This window comes from Hylobates moloch, unplaced genomic scaffold (genome assembly GCF_009828535.3).
Source record: "Hylobates moloch isolate HMO894 unplaced genomic scaffold, HMol_V3 SCAFFOLD_23, whole genome shotgun sequence".
Classification (NCBI taxonomy): Eukaryota; Metazoa; Chordata; class Mammalia; order Primates; family Hylobatidae; genus Hylobates; species Hylobates moloch.
Window position 1 is genome coordinate 11883601 of NW_026652298.1, and position 20631 is coordinate 11904231.

At 35.8% G+C, this 20631-nt stretch overlaps 1 protein-coding gene across 4 annotated transcripts in view; it reads left to right on the forward strand.

The window, feature by feature from the left end:
• KIF2A (kinesin family member 2A) overlaps positions 1-20631 on the forward strand; it is an 81007-nt gene that overhangs the window by 38727 nt on the left and 21649 nt on the right. For 2 of the 4 annotated variants that reach the window (XM_032145216.2, XM_032145218.2), the window contains exons 2-14: positions 2681-2775; positions 3590-3709; positions 5958-6012; positions 8468-8590; positions 9162-9262; positions 11040-11135; positions 13608-13662; positions 14056-14218; positions 17171-17261; positions 17395-17458; positions 18391-18482; positions 19119-19261; positions 19652-19856. In XM_032145216.2, coding sequence (XP_032001107.1) covers positions 2681-2775; positions 3590-3709; positions 5958-6012; positions 8468-8590; positions 9162-9262; positions 11040-11135; positions 13608-13662; positions 14056-14218; positions 17171-17261; positions 17395-17458; positions 18391-18482; positions 19119-19261; positions 19652-19856 — 1403 coding nt within the window. The remainder of the gene's footprint in view (positions 1-2680; positions 2776-3589; positions 3710-5957; positions 6013-8467; positions 8591-9161; positions 9263-11039; positions 11136-13607; positions 13663-14055; positions 14219-17170; positions 17262-17394; positions 17459-18390; positions 18483-19118; positions 19262-19651; positions 19857-20631) is intronic. The other 2 variants (XM_032145217.2, XM_032145219.2) reach the window with 1 other exon arrangement.

Below are 20631 nucleotides of genomic sequence, written 5' to 3' on the forward strand. Positions count from 1 at the left end.
GTATCTGACATATTCATACTTAAAAAGTAGTAGCTTAAAGAAATCTGACACATGAGATGATAAAAATGTTAGGATTGATAATGCTCAGTGTTGTTGAGGGTGTGGAGGAATAGGTCCCACTGTTGGTGAGAATGTATACAAAGGGCAGTTTAGGAATATCTATCAAAATTTCAATTTTCGTGACCCACTAATTCTTCTAGAAATTTTATTTGTGGAAGCATTCACACCTATGTTCAGATATTCAGTGCAGCATCTTTTAATGGCAAACAGTTGGAAGTAATACTCCTAATAAAGGAATAAATTGTGATATATTCATTTATGGAATGCTTTGTGGTTATGAAAAATAATGGGTAGGTCTATACATACTGTCATGGAAAGATCACTAGTATGTATTTTCGTTTTTTTAAAAAAAAAAGCAACACCAGTATATCATTTGAGAGTACTTAACATCCTCACTATTTGAAATCTATAAGATTATGTTCATTTATTACTTATGTGGATTTTTATATGAGCTCATATAAAAGGTAGGCCACAAGGCCGGGCGTGGTGGCTCATGCCTGTAGTCCTAGCACTTGTGGAGGCCAAGGTGGGCAGATCGCTTGAGGCCAGGAGTTTGAGATCAGCCTGGCCAACATGGAGAAACCCTGTCCTCTACTAGAAATACAAAATTTAGCCGGGACCAGGAGTGGTGGCTCATGCCTGTAATCCCAGCACTTTGGGAGGCCGAGGAGGGCAGACCACTTGAGATCAGGAGTTCGAGACTAGCCTGGCCAACATGGTGAAACCCCGTCTCTACTAAAAATACAAAAATTAGCCCAGTGTGGTGGCACGTGCCTGTAATCCCAGCTACTTGGGAGGCTGAGGCAAGAGAATTGCTTGAACCCCAGATGCGGAGGTTGTGGTGAGCTGAGATTGCTCCACTGCACTCTAGCATGGGTGACAGAGCAAGACTCTGTCTCAAAAGCCGGGCATGGTGGTGCACGCCTGTAATCCCAGTTGCTACTTGGGAGGCTGAGGCATGAGAATTGCTTGAGACTCTGTCTCAAAAAAAAAAAAAAAAAAAGAAAGAAAAGGTAGATTGGGCACAGTGGCTCACACCTGTAATCGCAACACTTTAGCAGGCCAAGGCAGGTGGATTCCCTGAGCCCAGGAGTTTGAGACCAGCTTTGGCAACATAGTGAGACTCTGTCTCTGTTGAAAATAAAATAAAAGACAGTGATAATAATTTCATAAACAATAATCCTTATCAAATTACTATAGTGCCCATGTTTTAACAGTATTGAATGCCTCATTATAATAACATTGTTTTCTGTACTATATATCTGTTTTTAGATATTTAAAGAGCTATAAATGATCTTAAGGTAAATTATAGATGCCCCCAAGAATTTCTATTAGGAAATGTTGAAGATGCAGCTATATTGCATAGTTTCTGTCCCTACTTAACAACCAGATGGATCAGTAAGATGAAAACAGATGTAATAAATTTTTTAAAAAGTATTTTATATATGTATATATTCTGTTGGTGTGCTTCTAGGAATTTGTCCTAGGCAAATAATCCAACAAGTACATAATGACAAATATACAATAGTATTCATTGCAGTGTTTATAATAATAATAAATTGCACATAACCTAAGTGACCATCAATAGGTATTAAATAATTTATTATAAACATAATGAAATATTATGTAATAAAAATAATTATTTAGCTCTATAGTTATTAACAGATAAAACCTGCAGTCTACTAAGAAGGGAAAATAAGTTTACTACATTATATATAATATCTTCTCTCTACAGATTGTAAGACTGGAGTAGTTAGGGAAAGTAAGGAATAGAATAGATTTGGATAGACAACATATAGAAGAGGACATTTTAAATGAGCATTTCCCAACCTTTTTGGAATCACATTTCTTAATTTTAAAATTTTATCAATTTGCATCATATATGGTAAAAAGTGGTTTTTAAGTAAAAAGTATTTTATATCAGTATAATACTTAAAACTGCTTTCTGAACCAGGCACAGTAGCTCATGCCTGTAATCCCATCACTTTGAGAGCCTCAGGTGGGTGGATCACTTGAGGCCAGGATTTCCATACCAGCCTGCGCGATATGGTAAAACCCTGTCCCTACTAAAAATACAAAAATTAGCTGGGCGTGGTGATGCATGGCTGTAATCTCAGCTACTTAGGAGGCTGAGGCAGAAGAATCACTTGAACCCAGGAGGCAGAGGTTGCAGTGAGCCAAGATCGCATCACTGCTCTATAGCTTGGGTAGCAGAGCGAGACTGTCTCAGGAAAAAAAATTTTGCTTTATAAATTTTTGTTCTTTGTTCTACAGAATCATTTTTTGGCTCATAGTAAGGACACTTTCTAATGATTAGAACTGTTTAACAGTTTAAGATTTCAGGCATTGTATGTCAGTGTGTGACCATTTATCATGTATGCTGAAAATAAACTTTAGGTCTTACCTAATTTACTGATTTACTGGACTTGACAAGTAGCAAATTGATTTATGGCCCCGTGGACAAAGTTCGTTCCCTGTGCCTGAGGGTCTGTGGAAATCTCTTGTAAGGAAAAGTAGTGTCATTTTTTTTTAATTTCCAAGTTATAAAATTGTATTTCACAGTGTTTAGGAATGCCATAATTTGTGGCATGTTTAAGGTATATACTTTATTCCCACATAGGCCGAATACATCAAGCAATGGTAACATCTTTAAATGAAGATAATGAAAGTGTAACTGTTGAATGGATAGAAAATGGAGATACAAAAGGCAAAGAGGTAAGATCACTGAGTTAAATTTTATTCCTAGTCCTGCAATCAAGACTCTGAATGTAAAACAAAACAGAAAAGTACATAATGTTATTTAGTGCATATGTTTTTATTATTCCTTGAAAACTTTCAAATGATTAAAATTTTTCACTTAAAGGTAGATTCCTCCTACATCTCTTATGTCATTGCACATATCAATCTTAATTATTTGATAAAATATACTATTAAGTCTAGCTCACACAGTTTGAAAATGTGCTATGATATTTAATTATGTGGTTCTATTGGTCACTGTGCTGTTAGCAATTCACAGAGTCAAGACTGTAAAATGATATTTTAAGAGAGATTCTTTAAATTTGTGGATTATAATTCTAAATCTCATTTGTAAGGCTAAGGCACTGTATTCTTTTTTTTTTGTTTATGAGACAGGGTCTCACTTTGTCACCCAGGCTGGAGTGCAGTGGCATGATCACGGCTTACTGCAGCCTTGACCTCCTGGGCTCAAGTGACCCTCCCACCTGTCTCCAGAGTAGCTGGGACTACAGGTGTGCACCACCACACCTGGCTAATTTTTGTATTTTTTGTAGAGATGGGGTTTCGCCATGTTGCCCAGGCTGGTCTCAGACTCCTGGGCTCAAATGATCCGCCCACCTTGACCTCCCAAAGTGCTAAGATTACAGTCACGAGCCACTGCACCCAGCCGAGGTACTGTATTCATTAGGCTAAAGTAATTTAAGAGTTATTTACTTCATCAATTTACTTGAAAAATAAAAGGTTAATTGTCAAAATATACTCTCAAAAGACTATGTTTATGTGTTGTGAACAGATTGACCTGGAGAGCATCTTTTCACTTAACCCTGACCTTGTTCCTGATGAAGAAATTGAACCCAGTCCAGAAACACCTCCACCTCCAGCATCCTCAGCCAAAGTAAACAAAATTGTAAAGGTTAGTGATGAAAATTCAGAGTGCAGGACACTGGGAGAGAGCAGGGGGTATAGATGTATGTGTGTTCTAGTTTGAAATTGATAGGCTTTGAAGAGTTTAAGAATTGATTAATTTGCTTTTTCTGCCATCCATATTCATGTATATACATACATATTTTCAAGGATTGAGGTTGTCTAATTCACAATTATGACAATCATTGGATAAGGTCTTAGAAATTTCTCACCTAATTAGGATTTTTCCTGAGACTAAGTTTCTCAGGAGATATAGATCAAAACCATTTGCTTGGTGTTTGTTGAATGAAGACATGTGACTTTGACAAAGGCATAATAGCTGTTTCTTAGGAATAATAACTACCAACTCTGATAGTCTTTTGAAATTCTAATTCTGCTATTTGTTTCTTAAAGAAAGATGAGAAATGATAGTGTAGTTCACTTCTATATTGACTGTCATGATATACCTTAAAACTGTGCTAAATCCTCCCTAGCAGTTTTATCTTTATAAAAATTAAAAGCACATTATTCTTATGGCTTTTAAAGATAATTCTCCTTCCTTTCTTTCAAGACCTTTCAGTATTAAATTTTTGTTTCAAAATACAACTTTTAAAACAGGTAGTATTGCAAAGTTGTTGAATCTGCAGTTCTTTGTGTTCATTTCAACAAGCATTTGTGGTTTGTTGTTGTTGTTTTGTTTTTTTTACATTGTGCCAAATACTATGCTGGACAAAATACAAAGATGAATGATGACATGGCTTTCATCCTGTAGGAACTTGATATCTTTCAGGGATGACATAGATAAGCATTTAAATATAGTGTAATAGAAGCAACAAAACTTTGTTTTGTAAACTATGCAGTTGAACATAAGGCATATTTTCTTTTTTTTTTTTTTTTTTTTTTGAGACAGAGTCTTGCTCTGTCGCCCAGGCTAGAGTGCAGTGGCGCAATCTCGGCTCACTGCAAGCTCCGCCTCCCGGGTTCACGCCATTCTCCTGCCTCAGCCTCTCCGAGTAGCTGGGACTGCAGGCGCCCGCCACCACGCCCGGCTAATTTTTTTGTATTTTTAGTAGAGACAGGGTTTCACCGTGGTCTCGATCTCCTGACCTCGTGATCCGCCCGCCTCGGCCTCCCAAAGTGCTGGGATTACAAGCGTGAGCCACCGCGCCCGGCCTCATAAGGCATATTTTCAACTCATGAGTTTAATCATATTGAGAGTCACCACTTAGAGGTTATTAGTTACCACTTATAAGTGGATTATTTTTTATATTCATCTTCAAAATGAGGGATCTTCATTTTGAAATATTTTAAAATAAATATTTATTTAAAAATAAGTATTTTAAATATAAATATTTTCAAAAGTATTAAAAATATTTTAAAAGTATTAAAATAAGTCAGTATTTTAAAAAATTTTTTAAAATACTGATTTATTTTAATACTTTTAAAATATTTTTTAAAATACTGATTTATGGGCCCCACTCCCAGAGATTGTTTTTTTAAAAAATTTTTTAAAATACTGATTTATGGGCCCCACTCCCAGAGATTGTTTTATTTTACCTAAAGGGAGGCCCTGGCGTCAGTTTCCTTTTGATAGTACTCATCTGATTTGAATGTGCAGCCAAGGTTAAGACAACTACATTGTTTGATATCTTTTTTTGAGGTGAATAAAAGGAAGTCTTCATGAATGAATTAGAGAACCAAAAGTTTGCTGCCTTAACCTGTACAGTGTCCAAGTCTTAGAAACTCTTATGAAACCTTTTTAGGATAACTAACAATGTACATTTTATAGTATTCTGATATTTCATTTTAACAAGGGGTTCTAAGCTGTCTAGAACTAATATTTTATGAATGACCCCCTACTATTCAGAAATGACATTTATTACATGGTTTTAGCAGCATAGTATGATGATTAAAACACATATTATTGTGAAGCTACTTAACCTCTCTTTGTTTCAGTTTCCTCATCGATGAAATGGGAATAGCAGTAGTAATGACCTCATAGGTTGTTGTGAAGAAAGTCCTTAGATCAGTGCCTGGCTCATATTAATTCCTGAATATTTTTGGAGAGTAGGGGAAAATATATAAAGGAACTTGAATATTGATAGCATCAATAGTAATTCGTTAAGATTATAGTTTTTTTCGTTTTGTTTTATATTCTTACATGTCTGCCTACTTTTGTTTAATTGAAAGAAGCTCAGATCATGATACATACGATGAGTAAAGACAGAAAACATAATGAACATTTTTTCCTTTCATAGAATCGACGGACTGTGGCTTCTATTAAGAATGACCCTCCTCCAAGAGATAATAGAGGTAAAGTAAAAATTTGTCTCTTAATTTTGGCTGTTGACTTCTTAGTATGTTCCTGACAAGGTAAATCAAAAGTAAACATTACCCTTGATGTTGGTATTTATTTAAATTTTACTTGGCTAATTTTAAAAGGTGCTTTTTTTTTTGGTTTTTTTTTTTTTTTTTTTTTGAGACAGGGTCTCGTTCTATTACCCAGTCTGGAGTACAGTGGCATGAACACAGCTCACTACAGTCTTGACCTCCCAGGGTCAAATGATCCTCCTGCCTCAGCCTCACATGTAGCTGGGACCACAGGCATGTGCCACCATGCCCAGCTAATTTTTTGATTTTTTTGTAGAGAGTCTTTCCATGTTGCCCGGGCTGGTCTTGAACTCCTGGGCTCAAGTGATCCTCCTGGCATGGCCTCCCAAAGTGTTGGGATTACAGGCGTGAGCCACTGTGCCCAGCCTAGTGTCTTCTTGATTTCCTAATACAATATGCCAATAATACTGAAAAATGATTTTGTCCAGGTGCGGTGGCTCAGGCCTGTAATCTCCACACTTTGGGAGGCTGAGGCGGGTGGATCATCTGAGGTCAGTAGTTCAAGACCCCCCTGGTCAACATGGTGAAACTCTGTCTCTACCAAAAAATTAGCCAGGCATGGTGGCGGTGCCTGTAATCCCAGCTACTTGGGAGGCTGAGGCAGGAGAATTGCTTGAATCCGGGAGGCAGAGGTTGCAGTAAGCCAAGATCGCACGACTGCACTCCAGCCTGGGCGACAGAGCGAGACTCCATCTCCAAAAAAAAAAAAAGAAAGATTTTTAAAATGTATGGGATGATGGCTGGGAACGGTGGCTCACCCCTGAAATCCCAGCATTTTGAGAGGCCGAAGCGGGCGGATAACCTGAGGTCAGAAGCTCAAGACCAGCCTGGCCAACATGATGAAACTCCATCTCTACTAAAAATACAAAAACTAGCCAAGTGCAGTGACACATACCTGTAGTCTCAGCTACTTGGGAGGCTGAGGCAGGAGGATCGCTTGAACCCTGGAGGTGGAGGTTCAGTAAGCCGAGATTGCACCACTGCATTCCAGCTTGGGCAATAGAGTGAGACCCTGTCTCAAAAAATAAATAAATAAAATAATAAAATAAAATGGATGGGATGAATATGAAATTATGAAATGCAATTTTTAATTCATCTTATTTACTAAATAATTTTGTAAATTCGAGAAGAATATTATGAGAAAGAAAGGAATGGGGAAAGAGTCAATTAGTTGGCTGAGTTCACTAGCTAAAGAAGTTGAACAGACATAAAAATTGTGTAGTTCACTGAAGTCTCCCATATATTTTCAGCCAGGACATGAAAAGCATAATGAATTTATTTCTACTGTGTAGTAGTTCAGAATTGTCTTTTCTGGCAGTATTGTTTCTCTGTGTGTGGATGGTAGAATAGGATGGACAGAAGTATTAAATGAGAGATTGGAAGTGGAGGGACAGTCCTTCAGATTAAACCCTGTCTTTTGAGTCTTATGTAAATTTATATTTCTTTTAAAATTTGATATTTATATTTAATTTTATATTCTTTTTTCCACTTGTATAATATCCACATTGGGAAATTCTCTGCTGAAGATTTGCATATTTGAGGAGCAAAGAGTGGGATTTGGAATATAGGGAGGGTTGAAGCTAAGTTTTTACTCTCTGTATATATTTGATTAGTGTACATTTTTAAAAATGAGAATGCATGTAAAATTTATATTTTGCCGGGTGTGGTGGCTCACGCCTTTAATCCCAGCACATTGGGATGCCGAGGTGGGTAGATCACCTGAGGTGAAGAGTTTGAGGCCAGCCTGACCAATATGGTGAAACTTTGTCTCTACTAAAATTACAAAAATGAGCCGGGTGTAGTGGCGTGCGCCTGTAGTCTCAGCTACTGAGGAGGCTAAGGCAGGAGGTCACTTGAACCCAGGAGGCGGAGGTTGCAGTGAGCCGAGATTGCACCACTGCACTCCAACCTGGGCGACAGAGCGAGACTCCATCTCAAAAAAAAAAAAAAAAAAAATTATATTTTACACATGTATTTTAGGAGGATTTCTTTGCAGTTTAAAGTTTTAAGACATGGAGTGGTTTATATATACGTATCTATTTTGTTTTCTTCACATATATATTTTAAAGGATTATTAAAAATCAAGCTTGGCTTTGGTTTTTATGTAAATTACTTAGATTGAATTTTGTAGCTAAAATTACGCTGGTGAAAGCTAAGTCTGCACATATTACTTTGAAAGCCTCTTTTAGCTTATGTCAGTTTATTGAACAGAATTATTATAAACTATATTATATTTTACATACATAAATAGAAAACCTGGCAACTTACTAATATAACTTTTAAGTATCAGGTTTTGGGGGCTCTCTCTTCCTTTTACTAAGGTTAGCTTTTACTAATTTTCTATCCTGAATTTAAATTTTTTTTTTTTTACTTACAGTGGTTGGTTCAGCACGTGCACGGCCCAGTCAATTTCCTGAACAGTCTTCCTCCGCACAACAGAATGGTAGTGTTTCAGATATATCTCCAGTTCAAGCTGCAAAAAAGGAATTTGGACCCCCTTGTATGTAAATTATGTATCAAGGATTTAGTCATTTTAGGAATACATGTATTCTCTCTTGGTCATCCTTTTAAGTCCTCAAAGAGTAAACACTCAATACAAGCTTGATTACAGATTTCATTTTACCACTATGGAAAATTTAACTTCTTTTTATTAGTTTAGTCTGTTAATTGGGTTTTTAAAAATACATTTTGGAGCAAAAATTTTTTTGTGAAATTATAGCAATGTTTCAGTTTGAGTTTAAAATTCTGGGCAGATGATAATTTGTCAGATGTTACAGAAGAAGAAAGTGTTGTGCTCCTTGATTCTCTGAATTCAAAAATCTGTGTTTCTAAACCAAGAGATGACATGTATCAATATGTTTGAGTCATTTTTCTGGACTCTCATCTGTACATTGTCCTATTTTAGTTTTGGTAAAGCAGCTCATTAAGTAAAGCTCACATAGTTGTTATAGGCATGCTTTGTCACTGTGTACCTTTTATGTGTGTGTGGTGAAGTTATACATAAAAAAAAATTTAATATTAGTACTCTAAAAAAGAAAACTATACTTCTACAGCTCATCTTTTCTTTTCAGCACGTAGAAAATCTAATTGTGTGAAAGAAGTAGAAAAACTGCAAGAAAAACGAGAGAAAAGGAGATTGCAACAGCAAGAACTTAGAGAAAAAAGAGCCCAGGTTCGTAACATAAACATATATTTTGTTTATGTACCAACCAGAGATTAGATTATATCAGTGAAGGCGATTGATGTGAAAAAAATAAAGGCATTTTTTGGAGAATTTTAAGAATTCCTTAAATTGATATTGAGGAATAATATAAACTCTTGTGAAAATAAGTTACCGTAACACATTTTTACTGCATTGTTCTTTTCATGTTTTATGGATATGTGTTAACGCTAAAATTTGTTCCATTAAGAAAAAGCCATTGTGTTACAGAATTCTAATGTGTATGGTATAACATTTAAGAATTTTTATTTTAAAAAGACCTAAAAATACATTGGGAAAAATATCCAGTTAAAGTGCATGATTAAACTATAAATTTTATTATTGTTTTTCTATGGTTAGTAAGTTCACATGTCTTAGTGAAAGGGGAGAAATTCCTTGGGTTTTGATTTATGTCACATATGAAGAGTGGATCTCTATTGTGTCCCCCTCAGGGTCCCTTCAGATGGTAGCAAGACTGTTTAATAGCAGTGGGAAAATTGCATAGAGAACTGGTCTTTTACCCTTCTACAGGTCTTTACATATTAGACATTTTGTTATTATACATAACTGCACCATTGTGCTTGTATGGCATCTATTACATTTTCAGAATTACTTTTCTCTAATAAAACATCAAGATAATTTATTTAATAGTATGTTCAAATGCCCTTAATCATGTTAAACTACCAGTTCAGATGTTGTATTGTGGAATTCTGGACCTAGTATTATATCCAACCTGAATGAATCAGCTTTTATCTGAAAGTGACCTGAAAATGACCAGTTGGGTTTTGAAATGAATTATAAAACATTATCTACTAATACTCAGCATAGATGCCACCTGGTGTTTCCTGTGGGTACTTCATAATACTTACACATCTCTCTGTGATCTCTTAATTCTCACTTCACAGTCTGCTTCTTAGTTGACATAGGTGGTATTATTTCCTAGAAGAAGGTTAATTGAAAGTAAGTTTCAGTAACAGTTTGTAATTTAGTTGCATTCAAAACAAATCTGAATATGATGTATAAAAAATGCGACGTCTTAGAATGATTAATAATTTATTGTTAAGGCTAGGAGAGGCTGTTGACTATTGCTATTTGTATCTTAATCTGAATTTTCTGTTTTGAAGCCAAATAAGTTGTAGTTGGCATTCAAAAATTTGAATTTTAAAGTTTTTTTTAAGTGATCCTGGCTTCTGATTCCTTTAAGTTCTATGTTCTGTTGATTTGGGGCAGTTTTGTCATTACTTAGTATTTTTTAGAGGGTCAGCAAAAATAGAAAATGAAGACAAATGAATCTATATTTATACTTTGCTGAAACACTGGATTAAATTAGAAGATGAATCTGATTAAATGAATTTTCCTAGAATTTCAGCTTTTCTAGAGTTATTTGCCAGTGGTTAACATGAGCATTATTTCTCTGTTGCTCCATTTTAACAGGATAATTAAGGTATATGTATAACAGATGGATTTTTGAAATAGGTAAACGGTAACTTCAGTGAAGAGTCTTTAATTTGGAGTTAACAGAATGCATACAGACTAAGAGAATTGTGTTTGTAAAACACAATTTTACAAACACAAAGTGGTTCAGAGCTTATTATGAAACCACAACTATTAAATTATATAATATCGTCAGTTTGAGTTTAGGCTTGGTTATGACAAATGGCACAACTTAATTTTAATTTTCAAACCAAATATAAATGCAACAAATACATTATTATATTTATAATGGTGAATTCTCTCTGTCTTCTAATAGGACGTTGATGCTACAAACCCAAATTATGAAATTATGTGTATGATCAGAGACTTTAGAGGAAGTTTGGATTATAGACCATTAACAACAGCAGATCCTGTAAGATTCTTTGTAAACCATTATTCTGGAACTTTTTATGCTTCAAATAAAAACATGTGTTTGACACTTGCTAAATTCATATTGTGTTCAGCTATGTAGTTTTTCCTTTCCTTATGGGTGCTCATTCCCCATATTTTAAGAAGAAAATCAAGAAATTATCCACATTAACGCTCATTTTCCATAATTTGGTATATGAGATATGCTCCCTATAGAGATGTCCTTCTCAAAGCAAAACCTCCCTGTCTTTCGAAGGGCAAAGCAACACTTAAAGGAGTGATAGCAGTAAGACTCACTTTCCTTTCTGACTGTGAGTTATACTTTGATCTCAGTTCCAAGCTTATCTTTGTCTCGGGCTGTAGATCCCACCATCATTTCTAATTTACTGTTGGTAATTTGTTAGTTTTAAATGTTACTCTGGCTTTTAACAATAAGTGATGGTTGTTGAGGGCTGCAGTGGACTAGAAATCTAGAACTGGAAAAGATCCTCTGCTCTTACGACTCAACTCCTTTGCTGTTGATGAATGAGAATTCATTGGATAGGGAGTGCCCTTTTTTTTTTTTTTTTTTTTTTTTTTTTTTGAGACGGAGTCTTGCTCCATCGCCCAGGCTGGAGTGCAGTGGTGTGATCTCTGCCTCCCAGTTCAAGCGATTCTCCTGTCTCAGCCTCCCAAGTAGCTGGGACTACAGGTGCCTGCCACCACGCCTGGCTAATTTTTGTATTTTTAGTAGAAACGGGGTTTCACCTTTTTGGTCAGGCTGGTCTCGAACTCCTGACCTGAGGTGATCCACCTGCCTTGGCCTCCCAAAATGGGAGGCCTGTAATCACGCCTGGGATTACAGGCATGAGCCACCACGCCCAGCCAGGAATGCTTTTATAACTAATTTGTACTTATAAAAAATAATCCATCTGACATAGCATATACAGAATGTGTTAGTTACAAAAAAGACATTTGTGTTAGATAGATGTATTATATAGAATTGAATAGAATTGTTGATAATACTTGTATCCCACATATTTTAGGCCTTACTATTCCTTCGTGTGTTTCACTTACTGCATTGGAGCTCACCCTTTAGGACAGGAGTTGGCAAACATTTTCTACAAGGGTCTTTGGCTTTGGAGCTATATGGTCTTTGTCACAACTACTGAACTCTGTCATTGTATTGTAAAAGCAGCCATAGACAATACATAAATGATGGGTATGACATTTGTTTCATCAATGTGTGTCAGTAAAATTTTGCAGAAGCAGGTAGTAGCTAAATTAGGCCCACAGGCCATACTGTGCTAATCCTTGTTTTATGTTAATTATTATTAAAATGAGGCATGTATTGGGAACAAAATTTTTATAAAAAATACCTATGCATAAGAATTGGCATATTTATAAAATAGTTCAAATTATTTGGCTCAGTAATCATCTGAGAATCCTGTTTCTTGCCAGTAGTTATCTTTGCTAGCAACTTTCCCTATCATCAACCTATGAACATATGTCACTTAGTAGAATAGAAATGTTAAACTTTTGTTGTCTATAGCATATCTTGAAGTGGATAATACAGCTTTTTTTTTTTTTTTTTTTGAGACAGAGTCTTCTCTGTTGCCCAGGCTGTTGCCCAGGCTGAAGTGGAGTGGCAGGATCTCGGCTCACTGCAACCTCCATCTCTGGGGTTCAGGCAATTCTCGTGCCTCAACCACCTGAGTAGCTGGAATTACAGGCATGCACCACCATGCCCAGCTAGTTTTTATATTTTTAGTAGAAACAGAGTTTTACCATGTTGGCCAGGCTGATCTTGAACTCCTGACCTCAAGTGATCCACCCACCTTAGCCTCCCAAAGTGCTAGGATTACCCACTGTGCCTGGCATCACAGCTTCTTTTTTTTTTTTTTGGTCCAGAGATGGAGTCTCACTGTTGCCCACGCTGGTGGGTAGCGGCATAATCTCGGCCCACTGCAACCTCCGCCTCCTAGGTTCAAGTGATTCTCCCACGTCAGACTCCCGAGTAGCTGGGACTACAGGCATGCACCACCACTCCCAGCTAATTTTTCTATTTTTAGTAGAGATGGGGTTTCTTCATGTTGGCCAGGCTAGTCTCAAACTCCTGACCTCAGGTGATCTGCCCACCTTAGCCTCCCAAAGTGCTGGGATTATAGGAATGAGCCACCATGCCCGGCCTCCTCACAGCTTCTTAATGTGAACTTAATGCTACTAACAATAGCAGTAGCCTCTACAGAATTATTTTCTAAGGTGATGATTTTCCAAATAACAAAATAAGCAAGTTTCCACTACACTCAGAATTTTAGAAGTAATTATATCTGACAACCATTAAAATTTGTACAAAGCTAATTTGTTTTTTAAGCTTACCTATCATTTATGCTATGTATAAATTTCTAAAACCCCTGGAGGAAATATTACATAATTTATGTTTTAGTGTTTTACACGACACTGATAATCACTAAAATAAAATACTTTTTATTTCTAGATTGATGAACATAGGATATGTGTGTGTGTAAGAAAACGACCACTCAATAAAAAAGGTATGGCACTTAATGAGCTCTAATAAAAGATTGATTTTATCTTATTTGTAATGTATTTTTATAATGGCAAATCAAATTGGTTTGGGAAAAATGTAAATCATTTCCTTTGATTTGTATGTAACCATTATGCAGATTTCTATGGCTAAATGGCTAAACTTGTCATTTGTTATTGCTCTGAATCATTGCCATTCCGAGTCTTGCTTCACAGAAATCTTGATTTTGTTTTTACTTTGCTGTTGAAATATTTTGTCTTAGTGCGTTGCATATTTATGGGATATTATCTTTATATGTACAGAACTTACTACTTGTGTCTTAGTTCTTACTAAAAATAATTTTGTACATGAACTCATGCTGTGAAAATTATTGGGCATTGATTTTCATTTATTCTTTTAGAAACTCAAATGAAAGATCTTGATGTAATCACAATTCCTAGTAAAGATGTTGTGATGGTACATGAACCAAAACAAAAAGTAGATTTAACAAGGTACCTAGAAAACCAAACATTTCGTTTTGATTATGCCTTTGATGACTCAGCTCCTAATGAAATGGTTTACAGGTAGGTAAATTCATTTTAAATCAGAATTTTGTTCTTATGCCATGTGGTCATCAGCACCTTGAAATTTACATTGATTGTGGGATATTTCTTAAGAGGTACAATATGCTATTTTATTCTGAGTTTAAACAAAGAGAATATAATAAATGCTATAATGAATATTAACACTTGTTCTCTGTAATGCTCCCCAAAATCAGTGTCCATTGCTATTTGCTAATTAGCTTATTACACATATATATACATATATATGTATATCACACAAACCATGTATATGGATAAATTTCCGGAAAATGTTAACATAACCTCTAGGAATAGGATATGATGAGAAGAGGACTTTTAATTTTTACCTTTTAATCTCTGTACTAATAAAGAAACTTGAAATGTTTGTTTGAGGCATGGTCTTGCTCTGTTGCCCAGGCTGGAGTACAGTGGCACGATCACAGCTCACTGCAGCCTCAACCTCCCAGGCTCAGGTGATCCTTCCATCTCAGCCTCCTGAGTAGCTGGGACCACAGGCATGCACCACCACACCCAGCTAATTTTTGTACTTTTTGTAGAGTTGAGGTTTCGCCATGTTGCCCAGGCTAACCTCAGACTGCTGAGCTCAAGTTATCTGCCCGCCTTGGCCTCCCAAAGTGCTGGGATTACAGGCATGAGCCACTGTTAAGCCTCGCCAAAATACCTGTTATCAGTAAATTATTAATTTGTCTAAATCTGTATTTAGTATGTATTATCACTTCAGGCGAAAAAGTTCCGTACTTGTATTTAAATTTGTCATCTTTAAGCTTGGAGATAGTTTTAGTACATGAGATTCTTGTATGTTTTCTGTATTCAACTTATAAATAATTCAAATTTATCTGTGTTATACATTAGTATGTCAAATTTTTATGCCAGATTTAGATTTTCATACATAAGTTTGCAAACATTCATTTCTAATAATTATAACATCAGTTTTAGCAGTATTGTTATTTTGGTTTATCTAGGAATATTACTGTCTTTGTAATTGCTTGAATGCTATATCTGATTGCCCTTTTTCATAAAAATGCCTAGAAAGGAGAAAATTAGAGTTAATGAGACTAAGAATTGAAGGTGTTACAAAGGAAATACTTTTGAGACCAACTCCTTTTGTCTTCACCAAGTGTCCTGGGTAGTCAGTTGTAAAAAAAAAAAAAAAGGATCAAATTAAAGAACATATGAATACTAGATAGAGATATTTGTGAAGCATATGTTTAAAGGGGAATCATAATTGTTAATTGTAGAATTTTTTTTTAGCTTTCTGAAGAGTCCACTCTTCCTTTTCATTCCCTCTTTCTACTCCTGCCTCATAAAATATAAGTTTGACTTTTATAATAGTTTTAAGAAATTATTACAAATATAGGCATGTTTCTGTGTGTATGATTTAGTAAACATTGTCTTTTTACCCTGTATTTATGTTTCTTAACTTTATCAATATTTATCCTTCTCTTCTATCTCTTATACTTAACTATTATGGATTGAGGAGTTACATGTTTTTTTGTGGGTAGGGTTGGGAGGTGGAGGTTTGATCTAGCTACTTAGCAGGCTTATCCCTAGTTTTGGTTGACCAGAACTTTTTCCTGCTCCTTTTGGTCTGTACTTTCTTCAGTTTTGCCTTTTACAAAACAAAACAAAGACAGCAGTTATATAAAATGTTCTACTTGTAGATCTATTTTCCATCTTTTTTTTTTTTCTTTTTTTGAGGCTGAGTTTTGCTCTTGTCACCCAGGATAGAGTGCAGTGGCGTGATCTCGGCTCACTGCAACCTCCGCCTCCCAGTTCAAGGGATTCTCCTGCCTCAGCCTCCTGAGTAGCTGGGATTACAGGCATGTGCTACCATGCTCAGCTAATTTTGTATTTTTAGTAGAGACGGGGTTTCACCATGTTGGTCAGGCTGGTCTCGAACTCCTGACCTCAAGTGATCCACCCACCTCAGCCTCCCAAAGTGTTGGGATTACAGGCATGAGCCACCACGCCTGGCCTCCATCATACTTTTTAGTTTACTGCTCAGGGGAAAAGTACTTCTTACACCTTCCCACCTTTTTATTTTAACTCTAGCAGTGGGTTATACCAATACATTTGAAATATAATTCAAGGCCGGGTGCGGTGGCTCATGCCTGTAATCCCAGCACTTTGGGAGGCCAAGGCGGGCAGATCGCCTGAGGTCAGGAGTTTGAGACCAGCCTGACCAATGTGGTGAAACCACGTCTCTACTAAAAATACAAAAATTAGCCGGGCGTGGTGGCAGGTGCCTGTAATCCCAGCTACTCGGGAGGTTGCGGCAGGAGAATCACCTGAACCTGAGAGGCGGAGGTTGCAGTGAGCTGAGATCATGCCATTTGCACTCCAGCCTGGGGGACAAAAGCGAGACTTCGTCTCAAAAAAAAAAAAAAAAAAAGAAGTATAATTCAAACCGTAATATTTAGGTATCCTTTTCCTAAATTGAGACTGTCAACTTATTAATAGAATTCATTGTCCTATAAGCACAATTTATGTTCTTTTCGCCTAAGTATAAATTACTTGTCTAAATTCAAGGTAATCATCATATTTCTATTTATTTAAATGGTGTAAAGATAATATTTTTTCAGTTTTTTTCCTCTATTTTTAAAATTGAGATTACCATTCTTGTTTATTCTGTTTCTGTTGAAGTTATAATACTTTTTGTTTGTTTTTATTGCATATGCCTTATTGTGACCATTATTTCTTATGGAAATATTGCTTGAAATTATGCTTTAAGTAGCTTTAAGTAATTTTAGCATATGATATTTAAAATCCTTAAATCAACTCTTCGATATTATTATTTAAAATTTTTAACAAAGATTTGTGTAGAATCTTGCTATTAAGTTTTATTTATTAATAAAATACTTTGTATTACTCAGCATTACTTTTATTCATCAAAATATTGGTGACACATTCTGGCTGATGCATTTTATTTTTAAGGTTTACTGCTAGACCACTAGTGGAAACTATATTTGAAAGGGGAATGGCTACATGCTTTGCTTATGGGCAGACTGGAAGTGGAAAAACTCATGTAAGTAATTTATTAAGGTTACATTCTGGTATGAAGCTACAGTTTCTTTTCCTTACAACTTAATTCTGCAACCTAAATTCTTAAGAGTTATTCCTGAGTAATGTCTGTTCTTTATTTTCTTTCTAAAATACAGACTATGGGTGGTGACTTTTCAGGAAAGAACCAAGATTGTTCTAAAGGAATTTATGCATTAGCAGGTAACTGTCCTTTTTCCATATAATTTGGAATATTCTTCTGCGGTATTATTCAGGTAACTTTGAAATAAGGCTTTAAAATATTGTTCAGCAACTATAATGCTATATTGACTGTCTATTATGTCAATTATAGGTTATTAGATTGCTTGAAAAGAACTATAAGATTATATATTCACAAGATTTTTTTTTTTTTTTTCTTAAGAAGAAAAGAACTGTAGGCTGGGCGTGGTGGTTCACGCCTGTAATCCCTGCACTTTGGGAGGCCAAGGTGGGTGGAGCACTTGAGGTCAGGAGCTCGAGACCAGCCTGGCCAACATGGTGAAACCCCATCTCTACTAAAAATACAAAAAAAAACTTAGCCAGGCGTGGTGGCGGGCGCCTGTAATCCCAGCTACTTGGGAGGCTGAGGCAGAAGAATCGTTTGATTGTTTGAACCCAGGAAGCAGAGGTTGCAGTGAGCCAAGATCATGCCACTACACTTCAGCCTGGGCAGCAGACCAAGACCCCATCTCAAAAAAAAAAAAAAAAAGAACTGTAAGATTGATTTTGAGGGGGCAGAAATCTTGATTATATTTGTCAGTGTATTCTAGCACATTGTTGGAGATTAGTCTCAATTGTTGAATTTCTGAACTGTAAAAAGCTACTAGCTACGGTATGAGAATAACCTCATTATGACCACCTGTAATTTTATGCTATTTATAAAAATAAATATTAATATATAAAAATAAAAGTAGCACCCTTTTATGGAATATGAAAGAATAGCTTCTATTAATACTACTTTTTGTAAAATTAATATTCACTTTATTTCTCATTTTTATTATTGATACTGTTATCCTAGGTAAAGATTAACTGATTCCTCTAGAAATAGAAACTTTGAGTTGCTTTTTAAAAATATTTGTTGGATCTCAATTTTCTGTATATGAAATTTTTGACAGCTCGAGATGTCTTTTTAATGCTAAAGAAGCCAAACTATAAGAAGCTAGAACTTCAAGTATATGCAACCTTCTTTGAAATTTACAGTGGAAAGGTAAGTGGGAACTTTTTTAATTTTAATTTTTTTAAATATATATATAACATAACATTTGCCATTTTAACCATTTTTAAGTTCAGTGGCATTAAATACATTCACATTGTTGTGCAGCGTTTACCACCATAATTTATGTGTATTTAGAACTTGTATATTAGAATTTATGTTATGAGATTTTTTTAAAAAGTCCTTTGAAACTTTTCAACTTCAATGTTGAGAATTCTTATTCTAATTATTATTTTAATCTTTGAAATAATTCTTAAACTCTGGGTGACTCATTTTTATAGAACTGATATTTTAATTGCCACAGAATCTCACTCTGTCACCCATGCTGGAGTGCAGTGGTATGATCACAGCTAACTGTAGTTTCAAGCTCCTGAGCTCAAGTGAGCTTCCCGCCTCAGCTTTCCTAGTAGCTGCGACTATAGGCATGCACCACCATCCCCAGCTAATTTTTTTTATTTTTAGCAGAGACAAGGTCTCACTGTGTTGCCTAGGCTGGTTTTGAACTCCTGAGCTCAAGCCATCCTCCTGTCTCAGCCTCCCAAAATGCTGGGATTACAGGCGTGAGCCATTGTGCCTAGCCTGTTTTTTACTTTAAAGCTAGTTTTCTAATTTGAATATGGTTTTTCATAGGTGTTTGACTTGCTAAACAGGAAAACAAAATTAAGAGTTCTAGAAGATGGAAAACAGCAGGTTCAAGTGGTGGGATTACAGGAACGGGAGGTCAAATGTGTTGAAGATGTACTGAAACTCATTGACATAGGCAACAGTTGCAGGTAAGTCTCATTTTGATTAAGAAAGGAAACTTCAGTTTTAGAAACTTTGGGTATAGCATAACAAAACGAGGATGTTATCTATCAATACATCTTGGAAGTAAAAATCATTGTTCATAAAAACTTGTGTTACATGTAAATGTGAGTGACAATTATTATATTGATACTACATTATAATTCTAATACATTACAAATATATTAGAAGTATGCCAGGTTAAATTGTATGAATCTGGTTCTATTTAAGTGTTATAACTCAGTGTCTCATCTGTATTTAAAAGATGAAAACTAGCTAAATCGGTGTTTGTTGTTGCCATTGTTTTAAATGAAAATAATGTGGTTTGAACATGTAAATTGAAGTTTTTATGTATCAAGATGTCCTTAATCACATTGTAGAACATCCGGTCAAACATCTGCAAATGCACATTCATCTCGGAGCCATGCAGTGTTTCAGATTATTCTTAGAAGGAAAGGAAAACTACATGGCAAATTTTCTCTCATTGATTTGGCTGGAAATGAAAGAGGAGCTGATACTTCCAGTGCGGACAGGCAAACTAGGCTTGAAGGTGCTGAAATTAATAAAAGCCTTTTAGCACTCAAGGTAAATAAAATGTATTTTATCATGAAAGGTCTTTTACTTTTGACTTTAATTTTCTTTACTCAGTTGCAAAATAATAGTACTTGTTTTACCTAATAAAAAGAGGTTTTCAAAATTCAAATGCTTACAATTTATAGTGTGATTTTATTATACCCAGATTTTTTCCTTGCACATATTCTTTATTCTTTTTAGATGGGATAAAGGATATGTGAGTTAGTAAGTCAGTTCTGGGGCTCCATAGGTTGACTCCAGAGGGTTTTTTTTTTTTTTTTTGAGACTGATCTTGCTGTGTCGCCCAGGCTGGAGTGCAGTGGCACAATCTCGGCTCACTGCAACCTCCACCTCCTGGGTTCAAGCCATTCTCCTGCCTCAGCCTCTCCAGGAGCTGGGATTACAGGCACGTACCACCACACCCAGCTAATTTTTGTATTTTTAGTAGATACGGGGTTTCACCACGTTGGCTAGGCTGGTCTCAAACTTCTGACCTTGTGATCTACCCACCTCAGCCTTCCGAAGTGCTGGGATTATAGGCGTGAGCCACCGCGCCCGGCCCAGAGGGTCTTAATTAGTCATATTTTCTAGGAGGAGGGCAACAAACCACTGAATTGAGCTAAGAAACAGTTTCTCAGAAAAACGTGGAATGGCTTTCAAAATGTTAGGCCAGGTTATTACATCTTTTCCTTGAGAAGAAAAGCAAAGGTTGGAAAGACTAAAATAAGGCATTCTGTGTTTTTTTCTTTTGGAGTGCCATGTTAAGAAATTAACTTTTTACAGTTAT